The 23,291-nt window shown below is 39.7% G+C and overlaps 1 protein-coding gene across 1 annotated transcript in view; it reads right to left on the bottom strand.

Annotated features, from left to right (window-relative positions):
* Nucleotides 1-20,518: 20,518 nt before the first annotated feature.
* Nucleotides 20,519-23,291, bottom strand: part of LOC131351801 (KH homology domain-containing protein 4-like) — a 39,268-nt gene continuing 36,495 nt past the window's right edge. The window contains exon 14 of the mRNA XM_058387392.1: nt 20,519-22,916. Within this exon, the coding sequence (XP_058243375.1) occupies nt 22,795-22,916 (122 nt within the window). The 3' untranslated portion in view covers nt 20,519-22,794. The remainder of the gene's footprint in view (nt 22,917-23,291) is intronic.

Here is a 23,291-nt window from a genome sequence, read left to right as displayed (position 1 = left end):
CACAGAGTTACAGAAACAACACAGCTACATAAACACCACAGAGTTACAGAAACACCACAGAGTTACAGAAACAACACAGAGTTACAGAAACAACACAGAGTTACAGAAACAACACAGCTACATAAAACACCACAGAGTTACAGAAACAACACAGAGTTACAGAAACACCACAGAGCTACAGAAACACCACAGAGTTACATAAACAACACAGAGTTACATAAACAACACAGAGTTACATAAACAACACAGAGTTACAGAAATACCACAGAGTTACATAAACAACACAGAGCTACATAAAACACCACAGAGTTACAGAAACAACACAGAGTTACAGAAACACCACAGAGTTACATAAACAACACAGAGTTACATAAACAACACAGAGTTACAGAAACACCACAGAGTTACATAAACAACACAGAGTTACATAAACACCACAGAGCTACAGAAACACCACAGAGTTACAGAAACAACACAGCTACATAAACAACACAGAGTTACAGAAACACCACAGAGTTACATAAACAACACAGAGTTACAGAAACACCACAGAGTTACAGAAACACCACAGAGCTACATAAAACACCACAGAGTTACATAAACACCACAGAGCTACAGAAACACCACAGAGTTACAGAAACAACACAGTTACAGAAACAACACAGAGTTATAGAAACAACACAGAGTTACAGAAACACCACAGAGTTACAGAAACACCACAGAGCTACAGAAACACCACAGAGTTACAGAAACAACACAGTTACAGAAACAACACAGAGTTACATAAACAACACAGAGTTACATAAACAACACAGAGTTACAGAAACAACACAGAGTTACAGAAATACCACAGAGTTACATAAAACACCACAGAGTTACAGAAACAACACAGAGTTACATAAACAACACAGAGTTACAGAAACAACACAGTTACAGAAACAACACAGAGTTACATAAACAACACAGAGTTACATAAACAACACAGAGTTACATAAACAACACAGCTACATAAACAACACAGAGTTACATAAACAACACAGAGTTACAGAAACAACACAGAGTTACAGAAACAACACAGAGTTACATAAACACGACAAAGTTACATAAACAACACAGAGTTACATAAACACCACAGAGCTACATAAACAACACAGCTACATAAACAACACAGAGTTACATAAACAACACAGAGTTACATAAACAACACAGAGTTACAGAAACACCACAGAGTTACAGAAACAACACAGAGTTACATAAACAACACAGAGTTACATAAACAAGACAGAGTTACAGAAACACCACAGAGTTACATAAACAACACAGAGTTACAGAAACAAGACAGAGTTACAGAAACACCACAGAGTTACAGAAACAACACAGAGCTACATAAAACACCACAGAGTTACATAAACAACACAGAGTTACATAAACAAGACAGTTACAGAAACACCACAGAGTTACAGAAACAACACAGAGTTACAGAAACACCACAGCTACATAAACAACACAGAGTTACAGAAACAACACAGCTACATAAACACCACAGAGTTACAGAAACACCACAGAGTTACAGAAACAACACAGAGTTACAGAAACAACACAGAGTTACAGAAACAACACAGAGTTACAGAAACACCACAGAGCTACAGAAACACCACAGAGTTACATAAACAACACAGAGTTACATAAACAACACAGAGTTACATAAACAAGACAGAGTTACAGAAACACCACAGAGTTACATAAACAACACAGAGTTACATAAACAACACAGAGTTACATAAACAAGACAGTTACAGAAACACCACAGAGTTACAGAAACAACACAGAGTTACAGAAACACCACAGAGTTACATAAACAACACAGAGTTACATAAAACACCACAGAGTTACATAAACAACACAGAGTTACGGAAACAACACAGAGCTACATAAAACACCACAGAGTTACATAAACAACACAGAGTTACAGAAACAACACAGAGCTACATAAAACACCACAGAGTTACATAAACAACACAGAGCTACATAAACAACACAGAGTTACATAAACAACACAGAGTTACATAAACAACACAGAGTTACAGAAACACCACAGAGCTACAGAAACAACACAGAGCTACATAAACAACACAGAGTTACATAAACAACACAGAGTTACATAAACAACACAGTTACATAAACACGACAGAGTTACAGAAACACCACAGAGTTACAGAAACACCACAGAGCTACAGAAACACCACAGAGTTACATAAACAACACAGAGTTACATAAACAACACAGAGTTACATAAACAAGACAGAGTTACAGAAACACCACAGAGTTACAGAAACACCACAGAGTTACATAAACAACACAGAGTTACGGAAACAACACAGAGCTACATAAAACACCACAGAGTTACATAAACAACACAGAGTTACATAAACAACACAGAGTTACAGAAACACCGCAGAGTTACATAAACAACACAGAGCTACATAAACAACACAGAGTTACATAAACAACACAGAGTTACATAAACAACACAGAGTTACAGAAACACCACAGAGCTACAGAAACAACACAGAGCTACATAAACAACACAGAGTTACATAAACAACACAGAGTTACAGAAACACCACAGAGTTACATAAACAACACAGAGCTACAGAAACACCACAGAGTTACATAAACAACACAGAGCTACATAAACAACACAGAGTTACATAAACAACACAGAGTTACAGAAACAACACAGAGTTACATAAACAACACAGAGCTACATAAACAACACAGAGTTACATAAACAACACAGCTACATAAAACAACACAGAGTTACAGAAACACCACAGAGTTACATAAACAACACAGAGTTACATAAACAACACAGAGTTACAGAAACACCACAGAGCTACAGAAACACCACAGAGTTACAGAAACAACACAGAGTTACATAAACAACACAGAGTTACATAAACAACACAGAGTTACAGAAACAACACAGAGCTACATAAACACCACAGAGTTACATAAACACCACAGAGTTACAGAAACACCACAGAGTTACATAAACAACACAGAGCTACATAAACAACACAGAGTTACATAAACAACACAGAGTTACAAAAACAACACAGAGTTACAGAAACAACACAGAGTTACATAAACAACACAGAGTTACATAAACAAGACAGAGTTACATAAACAAGACAGAGTTACAGAAACACCACAGAGTTACAGAAACACCACAGAGTTACATAAACAACACAGAGTTACATAAACAAGACAGAGTTACAGAAACACCACAGAGTTACATAAACAACACAGAGTTACATAAACAACACAGAGTTACAGAAACACCGCAGAGTTACAGAAACAACACAGAGCTACATAAACAACACAGAGTTACATAAACAACACAGAGTTACATAAACAACACAGAGTTACATAAACAACACAGAGTTACAGAAACACCACAGAGCTACAGAAACAACACAGAGCTACATAAACAACACAGAGTTACATAAACAACACAGAGTTACAGAAACAACACAGAGTTACAGAAACACCACAGAGTTACAGAAACAACACAGAGCTACATAAACAACACAGAGTTACATAAACAACACAGAGTTACATAAACAACACAGAGTTACAGAAACACCACAGAGTTACAGAAACACCACAGAGTTACAGAAACAACACAGAGCTACAGAAACACCACAGAGTTACAGAAACAACACAGAGTTACATAAACAACACAGAGTTACATAAACAAGACAGAGTTACAGAAACACCACAGAGTTACATAAACAACACAGAGTTACATAAACAACACAGAGTTACAGAAACACCACAGAGTTACATAAACAACACAGAGCTACATAAACAACACAGAGTTACATAAACAACACAGAGTTACAGAAACACCACAGAGTTACAGAAACAACACAGAGTTACATAAACAAGACAGAGTTACAGAAACACCACAGAGTTACAGAAACAACACAGAGCTACATAAACAACACAGAGTTACAGAAACAACACAGAGTTACAGAAACACCACAGAGTTACATAAACAACACAGAGTTACATAAACAAGACAGAGTTACAGAAACAACACAGAGTTACATAAACAAGACAGAGTTACAGAAACACCACAGAGTTACAGAAACAACACAGAGCTACATAAACAACACAGAGTTACAGAAACAACACAGAGTTACAGAAACACCACAGAGTTACATAAACAACACAGAGCTACAGAAACACCACAGAGTTACATAAACAACACAGAGTTACAGAAACAACACAGAGTTACAGAAACAACACAGAGCTACATAAACAACACAGAGCTACAGAAACACCACAGAGTTACATAAACAACACAGAGCTACAGAAACAACACAGAGTTACAGAAACAACACAGTTACATAAACAACACAGCTACATAAACACCACAGAGTTACAGAAACAACAGAGTTACATAAACAACACAGCTACATAAACAACACAGAGTTACATAAACAACACAGAGTTACAGAAACAACACAGAGTTACAGAAACATGACAGAGTTACATAAACAACACAGAGTTACATAAACAACACAGAGTTACATAAACAACACAGAGTTACAGAAACACCACAGAGTTACATAAACAACACAGAGTTACATAAACAACACAGAGTTACATAAACAACACAGAGTTACATAAACAACACAGAGTTACATAAACAACACAGAGTTACAGAAACACCACAGAGTTACATAAACAACACAGAGTTACATAAACAAGACAGAGTTACATAAACAAGACAGAGTTACAGAAACACCACAGAGTTACAGAAACACCACAGAGTTACATAAACAACACAGAGTTACATAAACAAGACAGAGTTACAGAAACACCACAGAGTTACATAAACAACACAGAGTTACATAAACAAGACAGAGTTACAGAAACACTGCAGAGTTACATAAACAACACAGAGTTACATAAACAACACAGAGTTACAGAAACACTGCAGAGTTACAGAAACAACACAGAGCTACATAAACAACACAGAGTTACATAAACAACACAGAGTTACATAAACAACACAGAGTTACAGAAACACCACAGAGCTACAGAAACAACACAGAGCTACATAAACAACACAGAGTTACATAAACAACACAGAGTTACAGAAACAACACAGAGTTACAGAAACACCACAGAGTTACAGAAACAACACAGAGCTACATAAACAACACAGAGCTACATAAACAACACAGAGTTACAGAAACAACACAGAGCTACAGAAACAACACAGAGCTAATCTACACTGCATCTATCTGAACATCTGTCCTTATCTGTACATATTGTATTACCTATACATAATCTGTAGTATTCTGTATATCATGTCCATAACACATGCATCTGTATTTCCTGGTGATTATACTGTATATACCCACTGTAATTAACTCCATACTACTGCTCCTATTTGTAGATAAGCCCATATCTGTACATTTCATCAGTACATGAGCATTTGCTGCTCACTGCACTTCTGCTTAGATGCTAAACTGCATTTCGTCACCTTGTTCTTGTCCATGTGTAATGACAATAAAGTTGAATCTAATCTAATCTAATATACTTTATATGAATGCCGTTTAGCTGACATAGATGAATGAATATATACAAAACTCCACTCACTTGGAGCAGTAATCCATGATAATGAAAATATATTCATTCTGCTTACTAGTTTTACGAAATAGACCCACTAACTCAATGCCTAACATGTAACCAGGTTCAACTAAGGACATAGAGTGTAAGCAGCCAGAGAGTTTAAAAAGCACGGGTTTGAATTGTTGACAGTTGATATTCCTTGTGTGGCAGGGTAGTTAGACCCTCCCAGTAGTGATGTCACGGTATTGGTAGCCTATTACCAGCCACAGGTGTGTATAAGGGGCTGGTTTGCGTCAGTCAGGGGTGCGTCGTTCTCATGTGCCTGCCTGCGTATGGTTGTTAGCAGTTTGGCTAGTTACATCATGGTTTTCCTTATCAAGGGTCAGTTACTTCGTATGTACCTGTAAGGCTGCCTATTTGACTGAACCCTTGCTCCCGAACTGTCGGCATCATCCTCGTGTTTTACACTGTTCGCATGGTGTTTTACACTGTTCATATGGTGTTTTACACTGTTCGCATGGTGTTTTACACTGTTCATATGGTGTTTTACACTGTTCATATGGTGTTTTACACTGTTCGCATGGTGTTTTACACTGTTCGCATGGTGTTTTACACTGTTCGCATGGTGTTTTACACTGTTCATATGGTGTTTTACACTGTTCGCATGGTGTTTTACACTGTTCGCATGGTGTTTTACACTGTTCATATGGTGTTTTACACTGTTCGCATGGTGTTTTACACTGTTCATATGGTGTTTTACACTGTTCGCATGGTGTTTTACACTGTTCGCATGGTGTTTTACACTGTTCGCATGGTGTTTTACACTGTTCGCATGGTGTTTTACACTGTTCGCATGGTGTTTTACACTGTTCGCATGGTGTTTTACACTGTTCATATGGTGTTTTACACTGTTCATATGGTGTTTTACACTGTTCGCATGGTGTTTTACACTGTTCATATGGTGTTTTACACTGTTCATATGGTGTTTTACACTGTTCGCATGGTGTTTTACACTGTTCGCATGGTGTTTTACACTGTTCGCATGGTGTTTTACACTGTTCATATGGTGTTTTACACTGTTCGCATGGTGTTTTACACTGTTCGCATGGTGTTTTACACTGTTCATATGGTGTTTTACACTGTTCGCATGGTGTTTTACACTGTTCATATGGTGTTTTACACTGTTCGCATGGTGTTTTACACTGTTCGCATGGTGTTTTACACTGTTCATATGGTGTTTTACACTGTTCGCATGGTGTTTTACACTGTTCACATGGTGTTTTACACTGTTCGCATGGTGTTTTACACTGTTCATATGGTGTTTTACACTGTTCGCATGGTGTTTTACACTGTTCATATGGTGTTTTACACTGTTCGCATGGTGTTTTACACTGTTCACATGGTTACCGGCTCTGCTTTGGTGTGGCGGACGGCTGTATTATCAGGTACATTCTCATTAGTATCATCTCTGGGCTTCTATACAGTGTGGCGTCCATGCTGGTTTCATTAAGTTTTTGCCCGCGTTGCCCGGTATGTATTACTGAGACGTGTTTGAGGGTTTTGGGTTTCATATATTTAAATTAAGTTTACTTAATAACATGGTATTTGTTTTATTTATTTTTTTATAAGGTTCTGGAGTTGTCCTGCTGCGCTTTTTGATACCGAGTTTCGGGATCCAGAGCAACGTTGCTGTTTTGTTCCTGGTTCTTTTTTTGTGTTACATTTATTTTGTTCTCCGTTTTCAATTGTTTTGTTTTTATAATTGTGAAGATTGCATTTTAAACTTTTGTGATATCTGAAGTAATTGCCCCTTTTGCTGATTCTATTGGGTCTTAGTGGCCTATATAGAACATGCTGAGGTTCTTCATGGTTTTATCCATTTAGAAGTGTGGTTTGGATTTATTGATTTTCTTTAGTTTATTTTGTGTTACTATTAAATTGATTTAAGTTGTGTTATGTTTTTTTTTGTGAGTGTTATTTAGTCTAATTTTGTTTCTATTTGGTTACAGAGGCTGTGGGCCTAAAATACAGGGAGGCTGACTTTCTCACTCTTTTCCGGTGGAAGTGTTTTCTCATCGCTGTGTGCTGTGTTGTGCCGTGTTGATCACTAATAACAATCTCACTGGGTATCGAGTGAGTGTGAATGTGTGCATTGGTAGTGTGTGATTGTGTAAAACATATGCTGCTTTAGTCCACCTGATATTAGTTGGCCACAGCTCTGTAAGTTTGTGTGTTTGAGTGTGTTCTTAGTTTATTTCTTTTGAAGGAGATCAGCAGCAATTGGAATTATGATCATTTTAAGCTAGATATTGCTTTGGTTTTTTTATTTATAAGGTTATTTGTTTGTGATAATAAAGCTTATATTTTTGTATCCACATCTCTTGCCCATCCCTTGTAAGAAAGTTGAACCTGTTTACATAGTTAAGGGTGTGTAGTGTTCCCTGGTCATAAATTCCAGGGTGGCATAGTCGATTCTTACAGAGATTTGTAGTATTCATTTTCACCACTCTGTCACACTTGCAACTCGACTGGATTATCATGAGCATACGGAAGAAGGACTTGACAGTGTATAGGCAGTGAGACGAGTTTCTGACCCTGTTGTTCGTCTGAGATACTTCTAAAAAAAAATCCATTTTCAATGACATGGTGTTCTCTAGTTAGATCAGGAGCTTGTTTGTGGGTTGTAGAAATTATCTATAGAAAGTCAGGATTGTTATTTTGGGCAGTGTGTCATAGCTGTCCCTGCGCTCTGACCCGAACTTTCTCAGCTGGGATGTGCAAAGAAAAGAATTCCACTGTGCTGTAATGTATGTGTGGCGATAAAGGCTTTGTACCCTCAGTTCTTCTTCTTCTTCTTCTTCTTCTTCTTCTTCTTCAGTGGCAATCTGTGTCAGGTCTATGGACATATTAGCAGAGACATGTATTGGTGAAAGATTAAGAAGATTGAGGGAACTATCAGGGTTTGGAGTTCTGGAAAGTATATCTTGTACTACGTTACATTGACCTTTCTTGTACTTGACAGTAAAATGGAATCCTTGAAGGTGAGTAGTCTACCTGATTAGACGTGAAGATAGCTTGGGATGTTGAAAAGTCCATGTTAGTGCAGCATGAAGTCAAATCTCAAACAGGTTGCCTTCTGAATTGACCTTTTTTTTAGCTCCTCTCAATAACCATGATGCACAGGCTATGATGCAATCTGTTCCGTCTATCTCTTGCGTGAGCACAGCTCCCAGACCTACCTCACTTATATCGGTCTGTACTTTAAATGGTTTGACAATGTCGGGAGTTGCCAGGATGGGTGAATCCGTTAGATCTACAGTAGCTTGAGTTGATAGAAATGATTGTCGATATTGTTCTGTCCAAATCCATGTAGAGATGCTGCTTTTTACAAAAAATGGGACACCACCCGGCTGATCCCAAGAATCATTATAAATCTTTCAAAGATTGTGGTTTGGGAAATGTATGTACAGCTGAGAGGTTAAATGGTTCGGTCTCTATACCTCACCCAGAAACTATGTGACCTAAAAATATAAGAGAATTTTGGATGAAATCACATTTCTTTAAGTAAAGAGAATGTGACCAGCTTTGAACAGACACTGGAAACCCTGTTGTTGGATGTGTTGGAAGTGCTCTTGCTCATTTTTGGAGTAGATTACCACATCAATGTACATCATGCAGCATTTTCTCTTCATCTCTCTAAGCACACTCTCCATCAATCACTGGAACGAAGATGCAGCGTTTTTCAGGCAGAAAGATAGATGCTGAAATTCATATAACCCAGATGATGTGACAAAGGCTGTTTTAGGAATGCGGTCAGGTTCCATTTCCATTTGCAAATAACCACTTTTTAGATTCAGAAGAGTACTCCATGTAAGTACTCCACCCTCGGATGTCTTGTTTTTGTGGCATTGGAAACAAGTCCAAAGGTGTCTTAGCATTAAGTCCATGATAATCAACACAAAAAACGAGACCCACCATCTTTTTTCAGCACCACTACCACTGGTGAAGCCCATGGAGATGTTTGTCAACAAACATTTGTTTGTCAAAAGATACTCTGTATTGTCTTTTCCTTACCGAAACTTTATCGGTAGTCGAGATACGCTGCTTAACCAGTGTGGTATGGCCTACGTCATGGATACATACTGTGGGTCAAACCAACATCAAACCTTCCAGCTGAATTTGTCCTTGTATCCTCCTTGGCTGTAAGACTATGAATGGACTGTCGAACCTCCTCTTTGTAGGGTTCTGGAGACAATGTAAGATAGAAATCAAGAGTAGGGGTATTCTGGCAGGAGAACGAATGCATGACAGCAGTGTCCTGTTCTGTGATTAGAGTATATGGAGCATGCCGAATATCTAATACCATTCCTGAGTTACAGAGGAAATCCATTTCTAGAATGACAGGAACTGCGTGGTCACCAGATTTAACCCTCCTGTTGTCCTTGGGGTCAAATTTGACCTGTTTTTATATCAGAAACATGGTTTTATTTCAGGTAAATTGGTCAATAATTGACCACAGGAATGTTTTGTGGTAATAAGTTTAAATCAAGTTTATTAAAAGGGGTAACAAGAACTGGGTCATAATTTACATTTTTTTTAATTTTAAAAACAGTTAAACCAGAACGGGTCAGTATTGACCTAAAGATATTGATAAACTAAAGATAAGACTCTGGGTTTTACATTCAATTGAAAGCCTTCAAATGAAGATAATATGTGGTAAGGAATAAAAGAAAAAGCTCTGCCATTGCTGAATTCTTTATCACAGTCTTCCTTCCATGTAGTGTGGATAAGTTAGGGGTGATGTCAAATTCTGTGGCTCTTGTATGGACCCTAACTGAGATTTTTTAAAATAATTTTTAATTCAATTCAATTTCAATTCAAATTTATTTGTATAGCGCTTTTAACAATGAACATTGTCTCAAAGAAGCTTTACAGAACATAGGAAACAAAAACATAGTGTCCGCCTCTATTTTCCATATATCCCTTTTCCAAAAATGTTTTGTGATCGGAGAGCACGGCCCTCGTCCGTTTCCCCGTCACAGGGATTTTGCTGATGATATTACAAAATGTCGGCGCCTCCAGAGTGGAGAGTGGCTGCATCTCCCCAACAATAAATGCAGCAACCAATTTATTGAGTTTAGTCAAACTAATTGTTTTACCTGGTGGTGAACTGAAATCAAGCTTTTGTTGTTCAGCAGTAGGCGGGGTGCAGGCGTCACCATTCAGCTTCCAACTCTACAGAGCTGTGCTTTGCATGAAGATGCTTCTTTAAATTTGAGTTTGTGTTTTTCACCTGCACACAATCGACACTTGACGACTATTGCCTTCTCCTTTTCTTCGACGACTTCAAAATAATGAGAGTATTTCCATCCAGGAACGTAAAGCTCTGACCTGCCATGTCTGTTTCTGAAGCGTGTTACTGCGCACGCATGAGCGCATGTGCACAAGTGATGGCAATAAATTGAATTCAGTAAAGACATAACGGTTAAAAAAAATTCATTTAACTGAAAAGTAACTCACGTTAATTTACAAAAAAAGTAACTCAAATATTAATTTTTGTAAATTCATAAAGTAATGCGTTTCTTTACTCGTTACTTCATGAAAGTAATTTGATTATGTCGCACATGTTACTTGTAAAGCGTTACCCCAACACTGGTTGAAATGAATCAGAACTTAGACAGTTAGCTGGAACGACTCAGTAAAGTGTGTCATAATAAGGAGTAAAATTAATTAAAACACACTCAGAAGAATAGTTAGAAATATTCGACAAATAATCTGTCTGTTAATCGTACAAATGGACAAGGGTTACATTAATAGATGTCAGTGTAGTGATGTATTGTTGTTCATATGACTAATAAACAGCAGTCAGATTAGTAATGATCTATTTAGCTTGAAAATCTGCTGGATCTCCAGTTCAAGTGTAAAATCAGCCCTCAGATGGCAGCGTGTGATAAAATGTTATTAAACCTAATGGGTTTGGGAGGGCAGCACGGTGGCTTAGTGCTTAGCACTGTTGCCTCACTGCAAGAAGGTCCTGGATTCGAGTCCTGAGTTTGAACAGGTAGGGGCCTTTCTGTGTGGAGTTTGCAAGTTCTCCCCGTGCCTGCATGGGTTTACTCCGGGTACTCCGGTTTCCTCCCACAGTCCAAAAACATGTACATCAGGTTGATTGGTAATTCTAAATTGCCCATAGGAGTGTGAGTGTGTGGTTGTCTGTCTATATGTGGCCCTGCAATGGACTGGAGACCTGTCCAGGGTGTGGCCCCCTGCCTTTCGCCCTATGTGTGCTGGGATCCCCGTGACCCTAATTAGGAATAAGCAGGTATAGACAATGGATGGATGGGTTTGGTGAAAGTGATGTGTACAGTATAACACTTCCATATATTGCTGTGATTGAGTGCAGCAAAGCAACAGAGTGTACAGATGGTTATCATTTATCATTAATAATAGCAGCGTCAGACTCATGTCTAGAGAGTATATGTTGTATTTCTCCTGAGAATATGAATGTGTCACAGCTTTTATTCACTGTGTGAGGAAAAGGTCTTCGACAGACACAATTTTTAAAAAAACAAATCTTTTTATTAAACATATTTACAGTACAGCTACTTACATGAAAGATAGACAGGACCATGCTATTAACTCAGTAGAACAGTACAACTAAAAATATTCCAGTCCACCAAAATATTCATGTGCAAAAAAGTTGAATGGTTCAAGAATAAACCTATAAAAAAGAAGAAAAAGCATTTAATCCAGATCTTTCCATTTAATCAGTTCACTTACCTTCTGTCCTCAGCTGGGATACATGAAGAAATGAATTCCACTCAGCTGTAATGTCTGTGTGGAGATCATAAAGGCTTCTTGTCCTCAGTTCTTCTTCCTAAACAGAATAACAGTACATGTTTGTTGGTTAGTCCTTTCACTCTGTGAATAAAAGGGGAACTCGCCTCGGAATGTAAAAAAGTAAATAGATCATTTGTCACCAAACTGTAACATAAGAAACCTCTCCTGTTGAGACGAGGCAAGAACTTCTCCAAGAATTACTCCCAACTCTTCCTTTAATCACTGTGGGGTTTATTATCCACAAGTGGAAGGAACATAGCTCAGTCATCACCCAGCTACTCTGAGCAAGATTTCTGACCAGGCTTTCAGAAAGTTACTCAGAACAGAAGCCAAATAGCCAAGGGGCACTGGACAAGATCTCCAGAAAGACTCGGAAGCAGTGGGTTCCGTCCTCATAGAGAAAACAATAGGCAATGTGTTCCAACGCTGCAGTATCCACCCAGGAAGATTGCAGGAAGATTCCATTACTGAAAACAGGCATGTTGAAGCTGGTTTGAAGTTTGCTACAGAACATCTGAAGAAGACTGTAGATTACTGGGAGAATGGAACATGGTAAGACAAGACCAAGACAGAACTTCGCATACCTCCAGTGAAGTTTGGAGGTGGAAGCATCATGGTATAGGACGGTTTCTCTCCTCGTGGTACCAACAGAATTCAAAATATCCAAGCTAAAATGATTGAAGCCATGAACCTGAAATACTTGCCCTGCATTAGGACAATGAGGATGAGTTTCAGGTGGAGTTTACAACAATCCAAAGCATACCACAAATGAACACCTTGTCATGGTGAACACTGTCTCATAGTGTACAAGTGTTCAAATAAAAACGACCATATCCATTTAGAAAAATCTTTTATTAGATAAACAGGTTCATCGCCCGGGGGTCATCACAACCCGGATTTCCAGACGATGTTTATGATGCATTGTTTAGTGACCAGGCCTGTGCCCTGGTAATGACGGCATTAATCCTTGAATTCCACAATTGAATTGTCAAAACGACTCTGTGAACTCTTCTGCTGAAACCGTATATTGCAGTAATGAGATCGTGAACTCTTCCACTCAATCCGTACGGCATCACAATCAGACTGTGTACACTTCTGGTCCAAGTGTGTGTCGGCACAGCACGGATATGATCTTCACTCCATGTGTGAGCCATCCTAATGTAGTGATGACTTCTCTGGCTCCATGCATAAGCCTCCTCAATGAAGCTGAGACTTCTCTGGCTCCATACGCAGGCCTCCTCAATGAACATGAGACTTCTCTGGCTCCATGCATAAGCCACCTCAATGAAGCTGATACCTGTTCTGTTCCTTACGTAAGCCATTAAGCCACAACAAGCGTTGAGCCTCCCCGTGAGTTGTGTCTCAACAAGCGCCGAGCCTCCCCGTGAGTTGTGTCTCGGCGAGCGCCTAGCCTCCCCATGAGCTGTGTCTCAACAAGCGCCGAGCCTCCCCGTGAGCTGTGTCTCAACAAGCACCGAGCCTCGCCGTGAGCTGTGTCTCAACAAGCGCCGAGCCTCCCCGTGAGTTGTGTCTCAACAAGCACCGAGCCTCCCCGTGAGTTGTGTCTCAACAAGCACCGAGCCTCCCCGTGAGTTGTGTCTCGGCGAGCGCCGAGCCTCCCCGTGAGTTGTGTCTCGGCGAGCGCCGAGCCTCCCCGTGAGTTGTGTCTCGGCGAGCGCCGAGCCTCCCCGTGAGTTGTGTCTCAACAAGCGCCGAGCCTCGCCGTGAGTTGTCTCAACAAGCACCGAGCCTCGCCGTGAGTTGTGTCTCAACAAGCGCCGAGCCTCCCCGTGAGCTGTGTCTCAACAAGCACCGAGCCTCGCCGTGAGCTGTGTCTCAACAAGCGCCGAGCCTCCCCGTGAGTTGTGTCTCAACAAGCGCCGAGCCTCGCCGTGAGCTGTGTCTCAACAAGCGCCGAGCCTCCCCGTGAGTTGTGTCTCAACAAGCGCTGAGCCTCGCCGTGAGCTGTGTCTCTGCAATTTTGAGCCTCCCTGTGAGCTGTGTCTCAACAAGCGTCAGGTTGCAGTCGGCACTGTATTGAGAACACTGCGGTGAGTCCAGCGTCACAGCAACCGCCCATGAAAAAATCTTCGGCAATTCTATTGCAAAGCATTGGTAAGGCAAGCCTTTTATAGAAGTCTGAGGTAGCTTGCTGCATTTAGTAAGACTACGTGGTGGATATTCATTGGCCAACTGTGATCAGGTGAGTTTATAATGATTGGCTAAGTGGACTGCATGCTAGTGACGTGATCAGATATGGGCACAGCGGATGATCTCATAGTGTCCACCTCTTTCTCCTCCTCTCTTATTTTAATGTTAAAGTGTCTAAGTTTTTGGAGAAGAGGAAAATGTTTACTGATCTAAACACAACATCCATAATAAAATATTTGATCTGTACAATAATTCTAATTAAAACTTCCAATGAATACTGCCTCAGATACACATACACAGAAGAAGGTTTGTACTATTTTTTAATTTCTGTATATTTTATGTTATGGTGAGAGCCTGGACTAACCTGTCAGAATCATGCTGCTTCCTTTATCTACATCTATAGATAAGGAGAGAAGAAGCATGGATTTATTTTATAAATTTATTTATATTTATTTATATAAATGTATTTATATTTTATTTATTCTATTTTATTTATTTTATAAAGGTGTTTTAGAGGAAATAATTTAAATTACTGCATCTGCTAAAATAAAAAATACAGTGTTTCATAAAATTAGAAAAATATTCTCTACAGCTACATTTCACTCAGTTCAGCACTGTTGCAGGATTTAAGTTAAACTAACATTGGAGTCTATAACAAAGACATTTTTTCTAACTTAATTTGGGGTTTTATGTAGAGGGTTTGGTAGAGATAAATAACACATCATTGTACTGGTTCATGTAAAATTACAGGAATAATAATCTGGAGATTTATATTACATTAAGTATTTTCTTAAACTGATTGTTAAGTATGGAGACAGTGCATGAGACACTGAATGGAGCTTTGGTAACCACACCTAGTCAAAATACAGCATGGTGTGCAAAAAAACAAAAATTTCTGGCACGCAATGTCCTCATGTTGGAAAGTACCTGAAACACCTCCAGCACTCTGACAAAAGGTGACCATTAGGATCATTCTTGCATTTCTACAAAACTGGCTCTGTTGAAACCCTTAAACACTTCCAGCATACAGTAAATACTTCAATATTACCTACATCCTAAAGAAATGATTCAACACACACAGACATCCCTGCTCTGTATAACAGGCCTCAGTCACTTCACTGGATCTAAACAAATTAAATTAACAACCTCTCTCTGAACAATCACACCTAGAACTGCTAAATATTTAGTAGCATATGCTAATGACACATGGATTAACATAAGACACTTGGACAAACATTTTCTTTTTAAAACTTTATTTGCATTTTTACGAAATACATACATTTATGTCATGCGAATTATTTCATAACAGACAAAAGTAGTTTCGGTGACATGATCAATCATTCCATTCCATATGGAGAAATCATTTCAACGAAACCTGTAAATCTTTCTTACCACGGAGACAGAATTTCCACGAATCCTGTAATTCTCGCGTACCATGGAGAAATTATTTTGATAAGACGCTGGATTCTTTTGGTACTCGAAAAAATCATTTTCATGAGACGCATGAGACTTTATTCACCAAGTCAAACTCATTGATCAGGTAAACCATCTCAATGACAAAGTTTATATAGACTCCAAGTGAGTCTGCGTGGTGTCTATTCATTGGTATGTATAGATTGGCTGAGTGAATTACATGGAAAACCGCCTTCCACACCACCAGGAGGCACTATAAGTATTAATAGTCATACCATATGGACTTACCAATGCCCAGCTGTGTTCCAGGCTTTTATCAACGAGATTTTCGATACCTCATCGACCACTGTGTTGTCACCTACATTGACGACATTCTGATTTACTCCGCCTCCTATGATGACCATGTTCTGCATGTTCGTACAGTACTCACGCGACTGTGGCAACACCGGCTGTATTTCAAGGCCGAGAAGTGTGAGTTCCACAAGAACTCCCTCATTTTCCTGCGGTATGTCATATCTCTAAAAAGAGTAGAGATGGACCCTAGCAAGGTGAGGGCAGTTATGGACTGAAGAACAGCATAGCCAGCCTGCTGACCTCCCTTCTGCGGGTTATAAATCATTCACAGGAGCATTAACACAAGAAACATGTTCTTCATGAAAATCCTGTTTGTTCACTCCTGAGTTTCTGCAGTTTCCACATGAACCTCGACTGATCAGCTTCAGAATGTGTAACTGATGATGAATTACTTTTAGAACTCTTTCTGTGGATTATACTGTCAAATGTTTAAAGCATTCATTTATTTCAGTTACACACCAATTTAATGACCATGTTTGTTTTGCTTTATTAAAAGAAACAAGTAAACACAAATCTTTAAATTAAGGGGAAAAATGATTGACAGACTAAAAAAAGAGGAAGAACTGCAGTGACTCAGGTATGAATATAAATGAGTTCTGTGTATTTTTTATGCAACAAAAACTGCTTTATTAAACCTTTTGTAACTCTGGCTGAATTCTGGCCAAACAGAACATTATACTCAACTTCACCCTTAAACTATGGAATGCTATTCCACAGAGCATTGAGAACACTTTCTAGCTCTATAGATGTTCTTACAATCAGATTACAGACCTGATAAGTTAAATCTCCTTTGATTTGCTCTTTTGTTGTGATTTTATAACTTAGTTCTTGGGTTATGATGATGTAGATTTGTGATACTCTGTTGTTTTTTTGGGAATAATGGACACTCAAACTCAATGGGAGAAAAGTTATTAGACTTCTTTATAAACCAGGTAGTCAATAACAATCTACAAAAGTCCTGTTTAACAGAAGGCTGCTAATAAATGTAATTGGTACCAAAGGTAAATTATTGATGTAGTGATTTTAATGCTTTAACAGGATCAAATTAACCTGGTAAACACATTAAGCCTTTCAGATTGTTCTGGAGCTTCTGACTAAGAGAATTTAACCCTCACATCAGAAAGGTGTTCCTTGACTGGGTGAGATCATGGACATGGTGTCTGAATGAGCCGTGTTCAGATCCTTGGCTGTAGAGGTATCTCCAGAAAAGCTGTCTGTACAAGTTCAAGCTTGGCTAAACAAAGTGTGACCTCTACTGGAGATATTCATGAGTGACACAAGAACTGAGATTTTCTTTCTATGGATATGCTGGTAGAAGGCATTTAGTTGAAAGAGATCTTCTGTGTGATGCTCAGTGAGTCAATTAAAGGTACAGCAGAAAATCTAGCAACTAACACAAAAGCTCTAGAGGCTTTTCAATAAGACTTTCAGGTGGACAAAAGTTCTACCGAACTCCAGTGCCTCAGGAGATCAAGTACAAGCTTGGCTAAACAAACGAGGGAAAGTGTTGCCTCTACTGGAGAGAGAGATGAAAGAGGTTAGTTAAATATCATGGTTAATTAGGTTCCCTGATAAAAATAATAGGTAACGTGAGGTGACAGAGCAACACACTTCAGAAAGTGTTAGAAATAAATATCAGGAACTTTATTTCCCTCCCCTGTTGTCTCAGACAGTGATGGTAGGTGGGCTCTGGAACTGCCAGTCTGCTGTTAGGAAAGGTGAATTCATCTCAGCTTTAACCTCCCACTACTCCTTCAATGTTCTGGATGTGACCTGGATATCACCACAAAACACTGCTACACCGACTGCTCTATCCTCTGCCTATGCTTACACTCACTCACCACCAGAATCAGGCAGGGGTGGTGCTACAGGTCTGCTGTTATCACAGAGATGGTGTTTCACACCTCTCCCCTTGTCTCATCTATCCATCTCTAATTCTGAATTCCATGCAGTTTCAGTTATATCTCCAATCAGCATCTTCATCATCACCATCTACCACCCTCCTGGTCCCCTAGGAGACTTCAAGAAGGAAATAGACACACTCCTCAGTGTCTTCCCTTCTGACAGCACCCCTCTGACGGTCCTTGGAGATTTCAACCTCCCCTTTGACAAGCTTCAGTCTTCTGGCCTTCTGACTCTTCTGAATTCATTCTCCTTGTCATTCAACAGCTGCCCTCTCACACACAAGGGAGGAAACGTCCTGGATCTGGTCTTCACCCGTCCTTCCCCAGCTACAGACATGACTGCTACCCCACTTCACATCTCAGATCATCACTTGGTATCCTTCACCATCATTCTCCCTGTCCTACCCAAACGTAACTCCCAGCATGTCTCTCTCACATGCTGAAACCTTCACTCTATCTTCCCTTCCTCTTAGATTTCTGTACTCTCATCTCTTCCTGACCATGAATCCTTTTCCTCCCTAACCTTGGACTCAGACTACAGACTCTTTTCTCTCCTCTATTTCCTCAACCATAGACCTTCTCTGCCCTCTGGTCACTAAACCCAGGAAGACTTTTGTGCAGCAATCGGACAGAACTATGATCAGCAGAAATGACACGAAAGAAATCTCAACTAGACTCAGATCTCATCTCTTAACGTGTGCTCCTGCACAAATTCTGTCTTCTACAAGGAAATGGTTTCTTCTGTACAACATCAGAAGGATTCGATCATTTCTATCCACACAGGCTGCTCAGGTGCTTGTCCAGCTGTGTGACTTGTTTTCAACATGCCTAAGTTCTCCCACACCACCCCACTGCTGCTCCTCCACTGGCTTCCAGAAGCTGCATCAGATTCAAAGCACTGATGCTTCCCTAAAAAGCCAAGAATGGACCAGCACCATCTGACCTCAAAGCTCTTATTACTCCTCACAGTGACCCTCACTCCCTCAGATCCACTAGCCCCACCATCTCTTATGGTAAAAGGTAGGTATACATCTTCAAACGATGGCTGAAGACCTACCTCTTCCTGAAACACTTAAACTAGATATCTAGGTCTAGAACAAATATCTACCTTAACTAACACCAACCATCTCTCTTCTTTACAACTCACCTGGCCAGTTCTTCTAGTGCTGGACAAGTCTCTCATGACCACACACAGACCCCTGGTGTGAACATTAACATATTTTTATATATCAGTTCCTCATATTTGAAGGATATAATTTAAATGATCTCTGGTGTTTTTATTAAGCTGCTTTAATCTGATCGTTGAACTGAAGCTGTGGTTGTGCTGAGTAGTGATGTGTGTGTGTGTTCATTGAAATGAATCAGAACTTAGACAGTTGGAACGACTCAGTAAAGTGTGTCATAATGAGTAAAATTAATTAAAACACACTCAGAAGGATAGTTAGAAATATTCAACTCAGTAAAATACAATCCCGAAAATATGCCCATGTTCTTCATGCTAATTAAGGCTAATCTGTTTGTCTATTAATCCTACAGATGGACAAGGGTTACATTAATATATGTCAGTGTAGTGATGTATTGTTGCTCAATGGAATCTAAATATTTGGTACCAATCATATGACCAATAAACAGCAGTCAGATTAGTAATGATTGTCCAACAACTCATTCATCTGTTTGTCAAAAGATACTCTGTATTGTCTTTTCCTTACAGAAACTTTATCGGTAGTCGAGATACGCTGTTTAACCAGTGTGGTATGTCCTACGTCATGGATACATACTGTGGGCCAAACCAACATCAAACCTTCCAGCTGAATTTGTCCTTGTTGGTCAGTATCCTCCTTGGCTGTAAGACTATGAATGGACTATAGAACCTCCTCTTTGTATGGTTCTGGAAACAATGTAAGATAGAAATCGACAGTAGGGGTTACTAGGATGGTATTCTGGCAGGAGAAGGAATGCATCACAGCAATGTCCTCTACTGTGATTAGAGTATATTGAACATGCCGAAAACCATTCCTGAGATAAAGAAGAAATCCATTTCTAGGATGACAAGAACTGCTTGGTCACCATATTTAACCCTCCTGTTGTCCTTGGGGTCAAATTTGACCTGTTTCTAAATCTAATTATATCAGAAATATTGTTTTATTTCAGGTAAATAGGGTCTACGGTCTATAAATGACCAAAGCCCAAATTCTTTTTGGTAATAAGTTTAATGAAATTTATTAAAAGGGGTAACAAAATTGGGTCAATTTACATTTCATGATTTAAAAACAGTTAAACCAGAACAGGTCAGTATTGAACCAAGAGGACAAAAGTTGCATGGTCAACAGGAAGACAATATGAAGGTTAAACCCAATAGAGGTGACAGTCCAAGTTCTTTATGTAGAGAGTTGTGTAGAGTGTTAACCAGTGCAGCTCTACATTTACCTTTGCAAATAAGCTTCCTGATGGAATCCTGTGGGTTGGGGCACTATGATAAACAAAATATACCACTGTGTTTTACATTAAAGGCCTTCAAATGAAGATAGCATGTGGTAAGGAATAAAAGAAAAAGCTCCGCCCCTTGCTGAAGTTTTCATCACAGTCTTCCTTCCATGTAGTGTGGGTAAGTTAGGGGTGATGTCAATTTCTGTGGCTCTTGTAGGAACTCTAGATGCTGCATTCTGGACTAACTGGAGCTTGTTTACACTCCTACTGGAACATCCAGATGGCTGTAGAAAATATAGAAATGACCCCAGAAGGCAGACTGTTTAGCATGGTCCAACCCTGGCATGAATAATCAAAATGAGTGCAGTACTAACACAGTGACATCATCAGGATGATATATTTTTACAGAAAATTGTCAGATTGTGTGTCAATCATGTATTAATGATTCAATTAGAAACTTGACACACCCGGATAAATGATTGATGTGATATTAACTGGTTAAAAAAGGGAGGGGGGCTAACAATCGATCACCAGTGGAGTTAAATTCGTTGAACAGGATGTTAATCAGATTGTCCTGAGTGAGATCATGGACATGGTGTCTGAAGGAGCCGTGTTCAGATCCTTGGCTGTAGAGGTATCTCCAGAAAAGCTACCTGTACAAGTTCAAGCTTGGCTAAACAAACAAGGGAAAAAGTGTGACCTCTACTGGAGATATTCATGATTGACACAAAAATTGAGAATTTTTTTTATCCCACAGGACATACGTTTCCTCAAGAAGGCAGAGCCAGAAATTCCTGGTGTTTTGGGTAAGTAAGTTTTCAGCACCTGCACGTTTTCTATTCTTTTTTTTTTTCTGCCTTGTTGTAAATTAGGGAGGTATACTATATAACCTAAAGTTTTGGGACACCCCTCCAAATCGGGTTGGGTTCGGCCCCTCAGTTCCAGTGAAAGGAACTCTTAATGCTTCAGCTTCATACCAAGACATTTTGGACAATTTCATTGGTCAATTTGGGGATGACCCCTTCCTGTTCCAACATGACTGCACACCAGTGACCAAAGCAAGGTCCATAAAGACATGGATGAGTGAGTTTGGTGTGGAGGAACTTGACTGTCCTGCACAGAGTCCTGACCTCAACTCCATAGAACACCTTTGGGATGAATTAGAGTGGAGGCTGTGAACCAGACCTTCTCGTCCAACATCAGTGACTGACCTCACAAATGTGCTTCTAGAGAAACGGTCAAAAATTCCCATAAACACACTCCTAAAGCCTTCCCAGAAGAGTTGAAGCTGTTATAGCTGTAAAGAGCAGGACAACTCCATATTACATTCAAGTGCATGGAAAGGCAGACGTCCCAAAACTTTGTCAGACTAACAGTCTCCACTCATCCCAAGGGTGTTCTATGGAGTTGAGGTCAGGACTCTGTACAGGCCAGTCAAGTTCCTCCACACCAAACGCAGAAATATGACCGATATGAAGCGTAAGTAAACTGTATGGCTGCTTACAAAGAACTGACCCAAGCCAAGCATTCCATGTCAAGACTCCTCACAGGAAGCTGTGCCACAAAAAAAAAAAAAAAAACACGCCCCAAAAATCAGCTAGCTTTTGAACGCATGCTGAAGATGCAGTCAGTATCGTGGGTTAACTCAATACACACAATGCAGTAGCAGCAGGACACGATGGTCTGCTGTGCAGATTCAGAAAGCACCTCCAGAAGTTTCAGGTCGCCAAATCAGTTCTCAAAAACGTGTTGTGTAATGATGCTGATGTTCCAGATCCAGAAATAGAGATGTGAGCAAATTGAAGGCCAAAAAAAAAAAAAAAAAAAAAACATTTCAAGGTTGAGGTTTTATTCCATAGGAACAGTTACAACATTTTTCAAACTCAGAAAAATTCAGCTCAGAGAAAGACTCGAGGAGTCAGGGGTCACACCTAAACAACGGCTTGGGGATAACATGGTGCTAATGTGACTAGGGAGAACGGTGTGGGTGTGTGGGTGTGTGTGTGTGTGGGTGTGTGTGGGTGTGTGTGTGTGGGTGTGTGTGTGGGTGTGGTTAAGAATGGCTTTTTCTCCCACTGCGAGTTCTTTCCTCTTCCTCATCCGAGGAGTCTCCACCATACGGGACGAGACCTAGAGAGTCTGAGGAGATCTTTATCTTCTTCACCTCCTCTTCATCTGAGAGAAACAAAACATTTTTATATTAATAGATGTTTACACAATTTATTTACAAATAAATCTGGAGCAAAATTGCATGAGCGGACAAATGTGTGTCCAAGCCTACTGATTCTAAGACTGGACTGTCCATTAGGACATCATTTTTGATCCCTCAATAGTCAACTAATACTTAACTGTTTCCTGTTTGTATGTGTGTGTGTTCCATACCCGTGTCTGTGTGTGTGTATGTGTCTGTGTGTGTGTTCCATACCCGTGTGTGTGTCTGTGTGTGTGTGTTCCATACCCGTGTCTGTGTGTGTGTGTGTGTCTGTGTGTGTGTGTTCCATACCCGTGTCTGTGTGTGTGTGTGTGTCTGTGTGTGTGTTCCATACCCGT

The sequence above is a fragment of the Hemibagrus wyckioides genome, linkage group LG04 (assembly GCF_019097595.1).
Source record: "Hemibagrus wyckioides isolate EC202008001 linkage group LG04, SWU_Hwy_1.0, whole genome shotgun sequence".
NCBI lineage: Eukaryota > Metazoa > Chordata > Actinopteri > Siluriformes > Bagridae > Hemibagrus > Hemibagrus wyckioides.
The sequence above is the reverse complement of the archived record's forward strand: the minus strand, read 5'-3'. Positions and strand labels throughout refer to the sequence as shown.